At 41.4% G+C, this 17949-nt stretch overlaps 1 protein-coding gene across 2 annotated transcripts; it reads right to left on the reverse strand.

The window, feature by feature from the left end:
• Positions 1-1895: 1895 nt before the first annotated feature.
• itpka (inositol-trisphosphate 3-kinase A) lies at positions 1896-17554 on the reverse strand. Of its 2 annotated transcripts, none has more exons than XM_083791561.1 (7): positions 16755-17554; positions 12014-12110; positions 11557-11770; positions 7781-7985; positions 6287-6388; positions 4867-4938; positions 1896-3115 (listed from the first exon to the last, which is right to left on the reverse strand). In XM_083791561.1, the coding sequence occupies exons 1-7, from the start codon at positions 17238-17240 to the stop codon at positions 2828-2830; spliced, it is 1464 nt and encodes a 487-aa protein (XP_083647687.1). In that variant the 5' UTR covers positions 17241-17554; the 3' UTR covers positions 1896-2827. The 2 variants fall into 2 exon arrangements, with proteins under 2 accessions (XP_083647687.1, XP_083647686.1); XM_083791560.1 differs by having other exon boundaries at positions 12014-12113; positions 16755-17553.
• Between the last annotated feature and the right edge of the window lie 395 nt (positions 17555-17949).

The raw sequence follows: 17949 nt of genomic DNA on the forward strand, positions 1-17949 counted from the left end.
GATTTATTACCCAATAAAGCACTATGGCTTGTTTCCATTGGGGTCCTTCATATTAAATTCATCTGAACATTTAATGACATACAGTAGTGTGGGGGCTGTGATGTGCTGATGATCCCTGAAGGGCCATGTTGGGCCCAGGCCGGGGGCCAAAGGTCTAGGGGTGGCACTCGTATTTGTTATTGAGATACTGTATATAAAATGATAACAATATCAATAAGCTGATCGGTCAGTCTATCAAAGTCACCAGATCCATATGGTCTTTTTTGCAAACCAGTGAAACCACAGTATTTGAGAGTATATAGTTGTTTTTTTCACTTTTATGGGAGGAAACAGAAAATTAAAAAAAGGTTGTCCAGCAGATCATTTAGGTTTAACAGGTCTAAATGGGATCCTTCTTATACTGTACTTAACAACACTTTGTTGTGAGCAACTATATCCTGTTTTAGTTTAGTTTAGTTTAGTTTAGTTTATTTGATCATCCTTCAGTTTCAAATACAATATTTAAAGAAAATGAATGTAAGCCGTTGGAAACAGAACAAAAACCGAAAAACATGAAGATGATCAAAAGGAGTAGGCAGAAGCTAAAAGCTTATAGATGCCTATCCTACTTACAGAACATGAATCGTAATACTCATTACATTAACGAGAATTTCATCCTGTAGACTGTAGACCCATGTTTCCCTACTGTGTCTTAAGGGGACAAAAGTCCTACTGTACTCAGTGGCTGTCCACTGTAGCCTAATCCATGTGTGCCAAGTCCCAACAAAAACATTTAATGAATTACACAGAATAGTATACATGTTTTATTGCCTGATATGATATCCCAACCAACACCCATTGTTAACTTACTTGGAAATGACTAAGTGTTTGAACAATAAAAACAAATAAAACATCAAGCTGTTCTCAACGGTCTCGTTAAGTTACAGGACAACCCTGTTATACTTCACACTTGATATATTAAAAAAAATCGTTTACTCCATCACAGTGGTTCCAAAGTGGCTATTGAAAATATTCTACCAGTCTATAGCCAGCATTCTGTTTAATGCAGTGGTATGTTGGGGAGGTGGCATCAAGGCCTGGGAGCTGAACAAGCTCAATAAAATCATGAAGATGGCCAGCTCTGTTGTTCCGAATGGAAGGGCTGTCGCAGAGAGGAGGGTTGAACAAACTTACACCCTGGCTATCGCCTCAACCCCTCCCATCCACTCTATGGTGAGATGCAGGATAGGGTGAGCAGCACCTACAGCCAGAGGCTCACTCTCCACCAGAATATGCATACAGACCGGTACAGACTCTCTTTCATGCCAACTGCCATTAGACTGCATAATGCATATAAGAACTCTCCCTCAATGCATATGGTTCTGTGTCTGCCCTTGTCTGTGTCATTGTGTCCATTATGTATCATTTACACAGTGCATGTACTGTATGTTCAATGACCTTTGATAAGAAAGATGATGGCTATCTCCGTCAGGCTGAAAAGGACAGGGGTGGAGATTATGTTTGTGCATGTGTGAGTCCAGAGAGTATCTCGCAAACCATTTCTGTCTTGTCCTTGACAGTAGCTGGTCAAGTCATGTGACAATTAGCAAACAGCTTTTTGATATTCCATGATGTTTACCTCTAAATGGCTTCCAAACTTAGTGGAAGGAGTCCATTTCTTACAAAGGACTGCATATATCGTGAACACAATCAATCAACCCCCTACTTTGATCGCGTCCTCTAGACTCACTGCTAAATGTGCTTTCACTTTGCCCATAGCCGGACCCGAAATGTTTAATTGTACGTCGTAGAAAAGCTATTTCCCTCCACAACTTATTCAGGTCCTGACAACTTCAACCTGTGACTTACAAAGCCTAGGCAGGTCATCCAGCCTGGTGTAGAAATGCGCTCCGCGGAGTGCCCCTCTCTAGTTGCTACACGTATGTCATTTTGATTGAAGAAATAAAATGACAGTGATTGAAATATACATCAAAATATATATTGAAATACATTGAGTGTCATTAGCAGTGGTGACGATAAAACAGTGCAGTGTAGCCAACTAGCCACTATTTACAGTAACAGTGATATACAGCCTAGTTGTTGATGATTTAGCAGAATTATGACTCATATTGAATGCAGAATGGCACCTACTGTATACTTTAAAGTCAAGATGAAATTTCACCCCTTTTTGATTACATTCCCCAGTCATATTGCGCAACTATACATATCACACTATGTAGAATTATATGTAAGCTACCATATACGGTATATGCTTGTATGTAAAATCCTGTTAAAGTCAAGATGAAATTTCACCCCTTTTTTATTACATTCCCTAGTCATATTGCGCAACCACTATGTAGAATTATACAGTATGTAAGCTACCATATACGGTACTATATACTTGTATGTAACATCCTGTTAAAAATCCAAACATAATTTCTTCCTGAAAAACAAAATATGGTGTGCATACGTAGGCTTAGACCAACCAATTTCAATGAAAATACATGACATCCGCCCATGAATCTCTTCACTGTAATGTTTATGACTTTTCAACATTCAAATCAAATTTCTCCCAACAGTATACTGTGCTGTCTGTCTGTCCCACCTACCTATCCTGTCCCAATACAGAAATTAAGATATGCTTGAAATATCCGTTTCTTGTTCTTTCTGCTTCTTTTACTTAGCTGTGCGGTGGTGACGTCCCGCATTGTGGGCTCGTGGATCAGTTATTTGTGGTGCGGGGCGTGGCGTGGCACGCAACTAAGTGTCAATCAGGCATTATTAGACTTGGGTGGGTGACATCATTCGTTCATACTTTCAGCGTACATCAGCATAGTTTGACTTTTTGTCATGTCCGTGACAATGACAGTCTGTCTCTAGTCACACTGGTTCTGCTGGTTGCCACGGAGGTGCACGACGTTCCTTCCACGGTCTCTGCGGCGGTGACGCTTCCCAGCGTGTTGCGGAGGTTCTCCAGCCCCCAGAGGTAGCCGTCCTCCCGGTTACCCTCTTGCCAGGCGACGCAGTGGTTTAACACCTGTCCGTCGGGCAGTGCCGTGGTCTTGCCAAAGTCAATGAGCCAGACCTGAGCACGGCCGGTGTGGTCATGTATGAAGAGCAGGGAGCTGCCAATGACCTGGGGAAGTGAAACCAGCGGAATTAATTATACTGTATTAGGAAAAAAAGTACTTTCTAGGCAAGTTTATTTGTATACCACATTTCACACTCAAAAGGCATTTCAAAGTGCTTTTACAGAAGGCATAAAAAGCCATTTGAAGAGAAATAAAGAATAGAACTGATACAATAAATAATTAAGATCATGTTTCTCACGCTCACTAATAAACGTGTTAAAAGTAGTGTATTGTTTGTTTCTTGTACTTGAATCGAAACAAAGTTTTAATACATGTTGACTTAACAGTATCAACCTTTTACTGTACTTTTTACAGTTTCAATGTTCCATAAAAATGTGTACACTTTGCATAAACGGTCCATTATTGATCCAGATTACGGCCACTAGAGGGCCAGGCCAGCCCTGAGCCTGATGCATGCGTGTCTATGAGGGAGCACACGCCCACATTCACAATCACATCAACACAACAGAGCTGCAGCGGAAAGTGAGCAGCCTCATCTTCCTCTGGTTTTAAAGGACCTGTGCAGGTCACATCATGTGGTTTTAAAGGACCTGTGCAGGTCACATCATGTGGTTTTAAAGGACCTGTGCAGGTCACATCATCTGGTTTTAAAGGACCTGTGCAGGTCACATCATCTGGTTTTAAAGGACCTGTGCAGGTCACATCATCTGGTTTTAAAGGACCTGTGCAGGTCACATCATCTGGTTTTAAAGGACCTGTGCAGGTCACATCATGTGGGCACCGTTGCTAAGGTGACAAAACAGTGGCTAACCGTTGAGGTATCAATAGCATTTTCACGACTTCTTAAACTTTGGCTTTCTAATGGAATTTATTGGATGAAATAATAAAATAAAATAAACATTGCATTTTATTTTAATTAATCTTTTTCAGAATCTTTTTTGAAATTATTAAAAACAAAAGAAAATCAAAACAAAATGTAGGAAACCAAAGGGACCCATAAAGATGTGTCCGTGCCCCACATGTGGGTCCCCACCCAGTGTTTGGGAACCAGTGCTCTAGTCTAGCCCATTTTGGTTTTTTAAACCAAATGTGGTGTGCACAAACTCACCAACATTGCAGCTGTACGAAAAGCTTGAATTATCCTCTTTCTATCTGCAAAGTTTTGTTTCATATAAATCCACCATAGACATGTTATGAATATGAGCTACTTTCTGTCAAGAAATACCCTGCATTTAATTATTTTTCTAAGTGTCAGAGTTTGGAAGTGCTTGTTTTCAATAACAACATTTTGCTGCCTCCTGCATTATGTGACATTTAGAAACAGGTGGTACGCAGGACGGTTGAGTGATTTCCAACGAGCGCTTCCAAACTCCAACACTCAGTCTAGATGAGGAGGGCGTGTCCTGATGGGGAAATCATGCATGTGCATACTCTCTATAGTGGTGATACTCAGCATGGGGCGCCCCAGGCATCATTGAGGTGGTTCCAGGGCGTCTCTAGCTAAATGATTGATTAGGAAGGTGATTGCTGATTCAGGCAGTCACCCCTGGTCCAAACTAATTGGGCTCTGAGCTGGGCGTGTCTGCACACCTGTTCAGTCATCCCATGAGAGCCTCTGTCATGACAGCAAATTATACATCTCTGGAGTGTACCATCTTGCCACGCTCTACAATAAATGCATCTGGTCCATGTACATGACTAGAGGATCCAAGCCACAGAGGTGGCTGGTAGCATCAACCTTGCTACAGTCTGCAACTCGGAGAGTGAAGAAATGCAGGGCAAATTTGTTGCTTACCTCGTGTCTCTTGAAGAACTCGGACATCTGTAGGGCCCGTTGGATCTCAGACAGTTTACTCAGGTAGGAGTCCTGTGTGACAAAGTAAAGATGTTTAAATACATGAAACCTATCATCCCTTTTCTGGGCATGTCATAATAGGCAACCATTCGACAAAGAAACATGTGAACATTCACTATTTGATGTAGCCTACAACAAAGTATATAGGGTTTAAAGCTCAATAATGCCTTGGTAGAGGTTAGTGTAGTTACCTTGCCATGATGTAACTCCAAATATTGGCGAGATATCGAAATTCATACTCAAAATAGTCTCTCCTCACTGAATTACATTGCACAGTCAGAGAAACAGTTCTCAGTCACTCTTTTACTACATAACCAAATGCAAACAAAGAACATTCTGCGGTTTCTGCCAATATACAGTATAACATCACAAAACAGTACATCTTATCTTATTTGTTAAAGAAATGGTCAATTTGCATTCAAGTTTGAATCAGCAGATTCTGCTTTGTTTGTGTTTATGTGCTTAAAGAGTGACAGACCCCAATCAATGGAGCAAGATATCTCCAATATTAACTACACAATTCTCCTAAACCGTTACTTATACAGGGGTTCTCAACCTTTTCAGCCCCCCCCCCCCCCCCCCCCCACTGTTTGCCTCTTTCTTATATTATTTGACAAATTGGCTAATAATTGACCAGTTTTTATAGTATAGTTTGCGGTATTCGTCTTTTTATTTTCTTTCTTTTTGAGGTATTAAAAAGATCTTAAGTCCTTAATTAAATTGTCATCTGGGGATTCCCCACACCCACTGACCTATCACACTGAGTTATGCAACCATACTGTACGTGTATGTACAGTATCCACCCATGTAGATACAATTGTAATAGAGCTGCATTTGTTTTGGGGCACCTCCCATCATTAATCAGAACATTAAATAGGGGTAATATTTACTTTGAACTGACTGACGTGCGTCAAAGTTCTCCACATATAGTTTGCAGTGCACACACAATTCAAACACTGTAACACTCATTCTTCTCTTCTCGTAAAAACACAGTCGGGATGTTTACATAATGGGAGAAGGATTTAATAATGTTAGCACAGTGCAAGTGTTTGTCTAGCGTCATGCACATCATGTACACGGATATAGAGCCTTAAGGAACAGGAGTGTTTATAGATGGTGACACATGTTGCACCGTTGTGTTAAATGAGCTTGTGTATATATTTTTCAAACTAGTAGAATGGTCACAGCACGTACAATTATGGATACTATATTGATACCGCCAAGTTGATTTTAGAGCAGCTTCATAAGATTCAGGGATTATCGGCATTATTCTAGTAAATGTGAGCAGCAGATATGGGATTCAATGTAAGTCAATTGCAAAACCTGTGTTTGTACTATGGCTTGGTTGTCTGTCACCTACTATAAAGTTTATATTCCCTCCAACAAAATCCGTGAACACTTTGGCGACGTCCTCCTTCGACCTGGTCTTTTTAAAGTCTGTTCGACAGGTACCATCACACATCTGGTGGGAGAAAGATGAGATTTATTTAATACATGCACACTAGGCATGTAACGATATATCGTATATAGCGATATATCGATATTATATCCAGACGATATGTATCGATTTATAAAAAATTATATGTGATAATGTGTGATAAGAAATGTCAGCTGTAATCATATTCCATCATATTCACATGATTTGAGAGAAATGAGACAGTAGAGGCCTGGAGAGGGGAGCTGTATATGTGTCTGTGACTGTGCCCAGGTGATGGTCGTTATTGATGCTCATTAATACATCAAGGAAGGCAATTATCTTTGCAATGTAGTTAAATAAAAATTGTGAAAAAAGCTTTGGGGGGAAGATAAATCATTAAAAAAAAGAAAATTGGTAATTTGTCTGGAAAATCATTGTGTTGAAAATATCGTGAAAAATCGTATTGTGAACCTCATATCGTGATACGTATCGTATCGTGAGTTAAGTGTATCGTTACATGCCTAATGCACACAGAATATTTTAACCCATTAAGACCTGACGCCGATTCTACAAGTTTTCTGGAAAACGTACGTTTCAAAATGTGGTGTTCAAGCTTTCTCATGTCAAGGACCCCCAAAATGATATGTATTCGGCTGCGGAACTCCCATCTCAAAATATTAATTATATATTCAAAGATTTGCAAGAAATGTCAAAAATAGCAGATCTACAAATTGAGCTTGTATATCTGCTATTTTTGAATAGCCAAAGTATGCTATATGTAAAGTTATGCTACGACACAGATGCTTTCCCGGTTTCAATGGGTGGACTCCCTCTTTACCAGGTTTCGCCTTGATTGCGTCTAAACTCTAACATTTAACTTCGCTAAAACTATGCCTAAGTTGGCTAACCTTAACCCCAACCTCACAGAAATTATGACTAACCTCAAACACCTGGGAAAGTGTGAGTCCTGTGGTTAAACACTTAATCACTGTAAACATGGCATCCCTATTTTGGGCATGTCATTAGGCAAAATGTTTCCCAGATGTTAAAAAAAAAACAGCTTGTGGATCAGCTATTTTCACCCATAAAAATTGGGTTCCTGACCCAAACTTGGGAACCAATGTTCCAGTAGCCTGGGCACCATTTCATTTAGGGTATATGATCCTGTCGGGAGTGGATGATATCGTTACGTCATGTTGTATTGTTTTGTAGTCGACAGGCAGGAACAACAGGCGGCAACTTCCTTTTCCCTCAAACCGATTTTTCTCAATAAAAGCTACAGGCTACGAGATCTTTTATTGAGAAAAATTGGTTATCATCCGCTCCCGACAGGATCATACAGACTTTTGAAACAGAGACCAGGCTTTCCTCCGAGGTGGTGGAAAGCCTGCTGAGGCGAGGTTAATGTTCCAGTGCTCTTGTCTCCACAATGTCTACCTTGATGCCTTCTATCCTGAAGCCCAGTGTGTGGGTGGAGCTGAGGGTCTCCCTCCACTGCATGTAGCGGGGTTTGGTGACGGCCCTCTGCATGTGCTCCTGGGCAGTAGGAGCCTCACTGTCCACCTCCACCATCTTCTCGTACAGGTCCTTCCTCAGCTTGGGCCGCTCGCGTGCACGCACAAGCTCCTCCTCCAAGTATGTCCTGAAAATGCCAGGATAAATTAGCCCTTCACTAAGTCCCTCCCCAACCGAATATCCTTGTCCAATAGGCACGTTAGCAGCGAAGAAAGCTTGACCTGCATAGCAACCGTTGCTAAACTATTTGGATTGGCATTGGACAATCGCTTTTTGGGGTGGGATTTAGTGAAGGGCTTAGTGAAGGATTTAGTGAAGGGCATCCTTCAGCAGGAGAAGCGTAACTATTATTTATGTTCAACTTCACTTGACTATGAGTCTTTCGCGATTATTAACAAAGTGAACGCTACAGTAGCGTCATAATAGATGATTTATTTTGATTGATTGAATACTTTTACATTCAGAAATGTAAACCGCATGTGGTACAGTCAGACATTAAGGCTAAAAGTATGAAACAAAAAGGTCCTGGGGTCCATTGTGGTCCTATGTATTCAATTCATCAACATAGCATAAAAGATAACACAATAATACATGTCATCAACAAAACACTATTATACAAAGTAGAAAAGGGAAAACCGGCGGCAGTGAATGACGACTCCTCATTTCAATTTGTATTTGCTGTCACTCCCCTTGTGGTGTCCTCCTGATAGATGATTTTTCAGGCCAGTTTCGTAAGAAACAATTGATTCACAATGGTGTCAGGTCATTCCACATTTTGGTTGCAGAGTAGTATGAGAGTTTTCCCATGTTTGTTCTATATTATTTTGGTAGTACCAGATCATTGTAGCTCCCCTCTAGTAGTGTGGGTGTGACTCACTTTGGAGAAGTAGTTAGTCAGGTATTTGACTAATCCCATGTCTTCTACCCTGAGTCATCCCAGACTCAAAGTGTGTTGGAATTAGGTGGGTTATGGGCCTTAGGCCAAGAAGTTGTTGAATCAGTTTGTTTTCGGAGGCCTGAAGCTTAGTTTTTAGTGCCATTGAGATGTTGGAGAACCTACGAGTGTGAGCATAGTCAACATCATGGCATTGAATGAGGGCTCCAGCAAGAGTCTTGAGAGCACTTTGTTGACAAAAGAGGAAATTCTGCCGAAAACCATCACTTTTTTTGATCATTTTGATGCCATGTTTTCACCTGTCAGTTTGTTGTCAGCAATGTCAGGAATACAGCCCAAATAGGTAATCTCTTCTTTGCTTGAGATTACTACATCGTCAACTCTGATCTTGATAAAACATTTGATAAAAAGTTTTTTTGATTGATTGAATACTAACAGTTCTTAAAAAGTACCGTTATATAATAATGCTAAAAGGATAACACATAAGGGCTTGTATCTTAGATTCGTAACATGTTAGGAAAATGATTACAGAGAGGTGTAATGAATAAATCCAATAAATGTTACATAGTTTACTGTGTATGTAACTGTTCACAAATATGTAATGTTTATAGAAATATGACGAATCTGCTTTGAGCCTGACTTATGCTGAGCCTGACAAAGTGTGAAGAGTGTCACTCGTATTTTCAACTGAGAAGAGTGTTGACGCGTGGACACTGTAAAGTGTTAAGTATTTGTGAAAGTGAGCAAAGGCGGAAGCTGAAAGGAGACTCCAGTGCATGTAGTCTGAAAGCCTGAGTGCACGTTGGTGCATGTAACAGTGTGTGACTTTGTGGTTGTGAGTGATCGTGTCAAAGGGGAGTCTCCAGGGACACCCTGCGTCATACCCCAGTATTGTGTAATCAATTGTGTTGTTCTCACATGCATGTACATTGTACACATGCAGTGCACTGTGCGCACACACACACACTCACCCTCACACACACCCTCACACACACACACACACACACACACACACACACACACACACACACACACACACACACACACACACACACACACACACACCCTCACACACACACACACACACACACACACACACACAGGTACATATATAAGTCCACAAATACATGCATGTGTAGACTAAACATGCACAATACTGAGACATTTCCGTTTGACACAAACAAACACTGCAAATACTGTATGTTGCCTGTGCAAAAACGTACAGTACATAGACATGCTGTGTGTGTGTGTGTGTGTGTGTGTGTGTGTGTGTGTGTGTGTGTGTGTGTGTGTGTGTGTGTGTGTGTGTGTGTGTGTGTGTGTGTGTGTGTGTGTGTGTGTGTGTGTGTGTGTGTGTGTGTGTGTGTGTGTGTGTGTGTGCGCGTGCGAGCGAGCGCGCACGCCAGAACGATACAAGGAGGTACCCCGCCTGCTGTGGCAGGAAGCCCAGAGATGTTCCAGCCTGCAGTAACAACAGGTGTTCATTTAGTGCACACACAGCTCTTCAACTCTAGACCTGTCTAGTTCAATAGTGCATTTGCCTCACACAAAATACCTGTCATGTCAAGACACTACACATGCTCATTGTCGCTGTCAGGCAGAAGAAACCTTGTGGGCCTATCTCCATATTTCAAGATATTTTTATGCTTCGTTTTTTTCATTTCCTTTTCCTTTTTTCCTAAATTAATGCCCTGTTTAATACTTTGTCGTGTGACAGTGTCACCCAAAACTGCATGTACTATCTTCGCTATTTTCAAAAATGTTTGCCTATAAATAATGACATGGCCAAAATATCCATCCATCCATCCATCTTCAACCGCTTATCCGTAGTCGGGTCGCGGGGGCAACAGCTCCACCAGAGTGCTCCAGACTTCCCTCTCCAGAGCAACATTAGTGACTTCCTCCTGGGGGATTCCGAGACGTTCCAAGGCCAGTGAGTTGATGTGTTTCCTCCAACTGCGCCTTGGTCTGCCCTGGGGTCTCCTCCCAGTGGGACGTGCGTTGAGGACCTCCTTAGGGAGGCTCCCGAGAGGCATCCTAACCAGATGCCCAAACCACCTCAGCTGGCTCCTTTCCAGGCGAAGGAGCAGCGGTTCTACTCCGAGTCTCTCTCGTGTGTCTGAACTTCTCACCCTATCTCTAAGGGAGATGCCAGCCACCCGTCGAAGAAAACTCATTTTGGCCGCTTGTATTCGCGACCTTATTCTTTCGGTCATGACCCACACTTCATGACCATAGGTGAGAGTAGGAACGAAAATTGCTCGGTAGACAAAATAGGTATGCCAGGTTGAAAGTGTTTATGTCTGTCTGGGTTGTATAAGCTACTTTACATTATTACTTGGACGGGACATATTTAAGCAATATTACACAAGAGTTACCATCATTAATGGCACGCCTGCTTTGCTGATAAGTTCTGTAGGCAGCGCAGAAGTGCCATTACTGATGGTAACGCATCAGTAATAACGGTAATCGAGTGTAATATTGCGATTATACATAAGTTACCCTAAAAACAGTTACCCTAAAAACAAACATGTCAACTCTATTCCATTATAACTAAGATATTTGATAAAAAAAATATGACAGGTGTAGCCACCATGACCGAAAATGTCCTGTGCAAACGCCTAGCTTAGCTAGTAGACACAAAAAAAAACCCTGTTGTGCTGGGCAGTCCCCGCAGGCGATTTGGTTATGTTTTGATTAGGTGTGCCATCATGCCCGTTTGAAGCACGGGTCTCAGCTATTTTATTTTCAGTGAATTTCTATGACGTAGGTTCCTCCAGTTACTGGTTAGTATAATTCTTACCTCACTCCCATCTTACAGTCCATGACATTGGGATGGTCAAAGTTCACCAGTAGGTCAGTCATGTGAATGAACGCCTCTCCATCTCTTTCCACAACACCAAAGTAGCCTGGCACAAACGGAAGTAGTGCGTCACCCCTCAATCTCTCAAAACACTGCTTTTCGTTTTCACAGAACCTTTTTAAAATGTTGCCTTCGTCTGCTGCCTTGAAATTTCCTGGAGGAACGACAGAGAAATACAGGGAATTTCAAACAATGTCTAGAACACTAAACACAAGTGATTTTCACACAGACAATTATGTTTTTGTGATTTTCATAATGTTGCTGATGTCTGAGGTGGGTGGGTCCTGCAGTAGCGTCATGACACCTGTCGTCGTCGTCGTCCCCCCGCCAATAAAGATGGGTGTTTTGAGAAACACTGATATACAACACCCAATTCATTGTGTTAACAGGTTCATACCTTTATGGCCGGCTAGTTGGACCCAGTTCAGTCTTCTCTTCTGAGAGGCTAAAGAGGGCCAATGGACAATGGTCTTCAGTTTCCTCCAGGGATTCCTCTGCTGATGGCATGAAGGTACAAACACAGAGTAGAATAATGAAATGCAATGTAAAATCCTTCAAAAATAACAATAATAGTCAGCACAGAGCGTGTGCTTTAATGCTGACTGAATGTGAACCTCACACGGTTCTTGATTTTTGCTTGGATAATACGCACTTTTAATTATCAATATACAGGTGATGTGGACACTGCTGTTGCCACTATGACTCCAATTAATTTATTGATGATGATTTTCCTTTATTGATTTTATGATTCCTGCCCTCTTTTCACTCTCTCCATCTCCCCATGTCTCTCTCTCTCTCACACACACACACACACACACACACACACACACACACACACACACACACACACACACACACACACACACATTTTATGTTGACTAATGATGATTGCTTCACGCTAAGTGGGAGATGATGCTGAATAAGTAAGTAGCCTTGGGAACGGACGGTTCCCGAGCCATATTGGCTCATAGGCCAGACGCCTAGCTCCTGTTTCATTAGGCAGCTTAATGTACAAGTACACCTCCTGGATATGATGCTAGTATGTCCAGTGGTGGAAAAGTACTAAATTGTTTTACTTACGTAATGTAGCACTGCAAGTAAAAGTCCATAAATCAAAAATATGTATTGGTGTATTAATGTAAGTACTCATTGTGCAGAATGTCCCATTTCCAGTTTTCAAATCATGTATAAAATATTCTGCAAATAGCAGCTCACAATGCACAATTATTTGAAGGACACTATATCGTTAAGTAAAATGTCAAAATCGTGACAGCCCTACTCAAACCACAAGGCCACTGAGCTGGTGATGATGCTGAATGCTGCATCTCTGCTGAAAGAAATCTTTTACCTTTTAGACCATTATTTTCCTTGAATAGAAATTCTATTCCTGTTCTGAGAGGTTCAGGGGCCTCAGAGAGGCAATGACAAATGCTGGGAGGTCATTTTATTCTGCACATGCTGTGATTGAAACAGGAAGTAAAATGCGGGTCTCTGGTCTTAGTCAGAGAACACTCAGCACAGTGTTTGATATACTGCTTGACTGTTCACAGCCTAGGCTGAACAAATAACAGAACTCGGCAGAAGCCAGTTCTCTCCGAAATGTCAGGCGATATGCTCCACTTACTGCTATCGTGGTCAGGTCTGCGATGTTTACCCACAATATCTAGGTGTGTAGGTGGTGTTACATTTCCACAAAGACTGTTGCGTAATTAACTATTAACTCAGGTAATTAATCATATAATTTTCAGTACATGGTTATCGATGAGTATCAGTATTGTGCATAGTGTAATGCAATGGTTTCCAAACTTTTCAGGTCGAGACCCAAAAGAGAGATTAGACGTTTGCCCCCGACCCAAACCCAAAGCTTCACGCCACGTTGCGAGCTTGTAGATCGGCTATTTTCAGTACTTTTTAATTATTTTTGTTTATAGAATTTCTTAGATTAGTTTGTTTTAAAATGTATAAAATTATTTAAAAACATTTAAAAAATAGAGTAGGGAAATACATTTAGATTTTTACTTTACCCATACAAATTGGTCCATGACCCACAAATAGGTCACGACCCACTGTTTGGGAAACAGTGGTATAATAAATCTCTCTCTGGTTATAACTTATCCCACAGATGGGTGTCTTATGTACAGACAAAATGGTATGGAATATCTAAAAAGGTTCTATGTAAGCATAATAGCCATGCAGCTCCCTGACACTGGCACGTGTCAGTTATTCATATTTCATAGCCAGGTTATTCTCTCTGTCAGGGCCAAGGTTATTATAGTTTTGCATTTTTCATTCGTTTTTAGGTTTTATTTCCTTTTGACTTTTGGTTTTCAATTTCAGTTTGTTATTAGTTTCTAATTAGTCGGGGACGAGATTCAACAAGGTCAGAAAAATAGATCTACTACACAACAAACAACACGTTGCATGCTATTTTGCCTTTTTTAAGATATATTTTGTTTTATTAGTGTTTTAGTTAATTTTGTTAACACAAAACTTTCTTTCAGTTAACGACAATGGGCCCAAAGCTTGCGTAGTCTATCAGAATAGTGCCAACTCAAATAAAATATTTGTGCACAAAATGTGTCAAACACAAAAATATGTCCAACGATCTATTGCTTGTATGCATTATTATAAACATGTCACATGCAAATTCAACCATTTTTTTGTTCAACGCATTTAGAGCTGAATTATTTATTAGTTCCCTCTCTGTGTTTGCGTTGCAAGTGTGGCTACAGCTTAGAGGGGCTACAGTTAGCTATTAATTCATAATGTTGACATCCATCCTGATTGGCTAAGATTGCATTCCAAAGTTTGCACTGCAGGAGTGTTCAAATCGAACACATGCAATTGGCATGAAACATTTCACACACATTCCCACTGGGCATTGGGCAAAGGAAGAATTGGCATCCTACATTTTTCAAATCTGCCTAATGGTGGCCCTATAACAGGCTGATTCGGGTTTGAAACTATAATTGGAACGATCCACGTGAAACTTTGCACGCACACTCACTAGAGGCAAAGGAAAAACCTCTGCCCTGCCTATAGATATATAGATATATGGGTAGATATAGGTAGGTAGATTATTGCATTGCCTGCTGGAGTGTGAATCACCATTCATAAGTGTTACAACACAAACACTTGACTTCCTGGGAGTAGCTACGGTATTAGTGAAATGTCAAAGGTTTGACTCAAAATAGCTATATTGAAAACATAAGCACGTTTGTGTGTGTGTGTGTGTGTGTGTGTGTGTGTGTGTGTGTGTGTGTGTGTGTGTGTGTGTGTGTGCGTGCGTGCGGGTGGGTGGGTGGTGAACTTTCCTGTAAAGTGGCATTTTCAGAGGTCATACCATATTTGTATAGTTAGTATTTAACACACTGTAACTACACTATTTAGTATTTTGACCCTGAGTTGCCTAGACTCACAATGAGAGAGAGACTGACTGACTTCCAATGTGTATTGAGTCTGTGTAAACTTTCTGTAAAGCAACCTGTCAGCTACAGACCTTGTACGGACTACGGAGAAGGCGAAGAGAAACAGGATCATGAAAACAAACGCACCCAATGAATATTATCTGCATGACTGAATTCTGGCTGCAGGGAAGACGAAGAGCAGATAATGTTAACAAGAGGGCAGGGCAGCCAAGCCAGCTCAATATTTGCTCCGAATACATAAAGGTTTGAGCTATATTCTATTTGATAGCCAAGAAGGAGAACATTCAGATATGCATGAAACAATATAAACAAGTAAAGACTCGTGGGAACAAGAAAGGGAGTGAGGACTGAGGAGAGGGTCAAATGAGGAGAGGAGAGATAAAATCTGCAAGCTTTTTCCACTATTCTGTTCTTTTCCATTTAGTTAGATACAATTGTATAATAATGTGTTATATGAATTTGAAGTAGACTTATTTATCGGGCAAGAAAGACAAATCGTTTTCTACCCTCAGAATGAAGGGCTAGCCTTCACTGCCTAAATGTGTGTATACTGAAGGAGGGGCAGATAGCTACTTAAAGGTCAAGGCTTCCAAACTGGAAAGAAAAGAAAGATCCAACAATTGTGTTGTATTTGGTCCGGACAGTTATTCTCTCTCCCATGGTTAACCTTGGTGACAGTAACACAGCAACAGAAAGGTTGAGGCTGCGACGTGTCTTAGTAATAAATTATAGTTTAGCCACAAACATCTGTTTTCTTGACTGTCACAGTCAAGAAAACTGTAATCTTGTGTAAATCATATTTCCTTCTTGGTTGGTTTGCTTGTTTACTGTGTTACCAAAAGACAACTGCACATGATGATCAAATACAGTATCTACAATAAACAATGGACAGTATTTTCTGCTCTGTGTCTGTCTGCCACGGTTCAGACAACTACCAGGTGACATTAGGATGACGTGAGAGGTTTTGATCTCCCATCAAATATAAGGAGAGTTAATGTGATTTCAGTGTGGAGAACTGCATGTGGACAATCAGATTTTCTCCAGATTAGTCTTTCCTCTGTGGCAGAGTGCTTCAAGCTTGTCTGATCATCAAGAGGAAATGACGTTTAAGAAGTATTCAATCTCATTATCTCACATGATCTCAATAAGACAATAACAATATTGCCTGCATCTGTGAAAAGTAGATTTTTTTTCCAAATTTCCAGACATCTCACTAAAGATCACACACAAGCAGCAATAGGCTACTGCTGAAACCATTTTCTCTACCATAAGTTTGTTTTCAATAGCGAGTGATCACTCACACTCAGGTTGACTGACTATAGTCAAGTGCAACATGGTCTATTTGTAGTTTCAAAGGTTGAACAATAAACCATCGCAAATAATTGTTTGAGTGGAAGGGAATTATTTATTCTAGAGGGTTTTGATGAATAATATAATATAGGCTAATATAAGTCTGACGTCTCTGTCTCTCTGCAGTGAAATCGAGGATCTCATTTAGCTTTTGGACTGAGAAAGTTCTACAATGAGTGAAATTAGTTATGTGACTGTCACTCTGTGTTGCTGTAACATTTATTGTTTTGAAATCACTGGAAGCAAGACTTCCTGCAATAAGAGGCCTACTAATTTAGTAAATAATAAATATACCCAATTTTCATCTGTTGTTTTTGTTTTCTTTGTTAATTTGTTTTCATGAAGAGTTAGTATACTCACTTCACCACTGTGCAGAATATGCTCTAACATGATAATGCCTTTGCTTTTGCTCTCGTTGTCACTGAGCAGATCATCCTCGGACTGCTCCCCTATGGAGGACCCCGTGGAGGAGATGGACGAGTTGGACAGCTTCCTCCGCAGGGGACCGTCCACCATGTCATCCAGGTCCTCTTGCTTCATCTCCCGCGAGCAGCCGCCTCCCTCCGGGGTAATGGTGACCTGCGGTACCCGACGCACCTCCATCACGACCGCGGCCGCCGTGCCGACGAGCGCTTCTCCGGACCCGGTTGAGTTTGAGTGCGGCGCGGACGTGGGGGACGGTCGACACGCTTGTCCCGTCTTTTGTGCGAGCTCATCGCATATGTCGGCGGGCGACTTGCGGCTGGCTTTGCGCTCTAGTAGCGAACGAGCTCCAAGAAGTTCGTTGATCCCTGCCCCAGAAAGCCCAACCTCCTTGGAGGTCTTTCTCCTGATCTCCTTTGGCATTTGATTTCAGGACAGGAGCGCACGCGAGACCGTGCGAGCGTGTATTTTGCGAGGAGCCCAATTCACTTGATCTGTTCTGTTCAAATCTGTTCATTTCACTCCAGAGACGAGTTCAAACACATTGGTGTGTTTTGAACACTGATTTCATAATGGTAGACGCGCTGCATGCAGATAAAACGGACCTCTCTTCTCTAGTCTCTTCTGTGCACACTTGGTGGGTTTGTTTGGGGATTCGGGGAACCCCTCTCCTCTCCTCTGCCTCCAATAGTGTCTCGTCTTGCTTCTAGTGTTGAGTAGCGTCGGTCCCAGCCATAGACTGTAAGGTCCCAGCCATAGAGCTAGAAAGGAGGTCCCAGCCCCTGAGTGTTGTTGACGCGGTTGACGCACGCACGCGCGCTCGCACAACACGTACACCCACCTTGTGACCTTCCGCATTATTTGTCTCGCTTCCTGACTGGGAATGAACTGCAAGCCTCATGCGTTTTTTTTATGTTGTTTTGTTATAAACTACTTCCTCATTCATTCATTCTGCCTGGTATTTGTACCATTGATTGACACAAGAAAGTAAACGCGCTGATTAAGCTTAAATGGCGGGTCGTAACTATCGAACTAAGAATACCGTAATAAATGCCACATACAATGTGCTATCACATTTGCACTCTATTGATCTCATCTTTTTTTTTTGCTGTTGTTGATGTTGAATCGTTTG

The sequence above is a fragment of the Protomyctophum parallelum genome (assembly GCF_964188405.1).
Source record: "Protomyctophum parallelum genome assembly, chromosome: 20".
Taxonomy (NCBI): domain Eukaryota; kingdom Metazoa; phylum Chordata; class Actinopteri; order Myctophiformes; family Myctophidae; genus Protomyctophum; species Protomyctophum parallelum.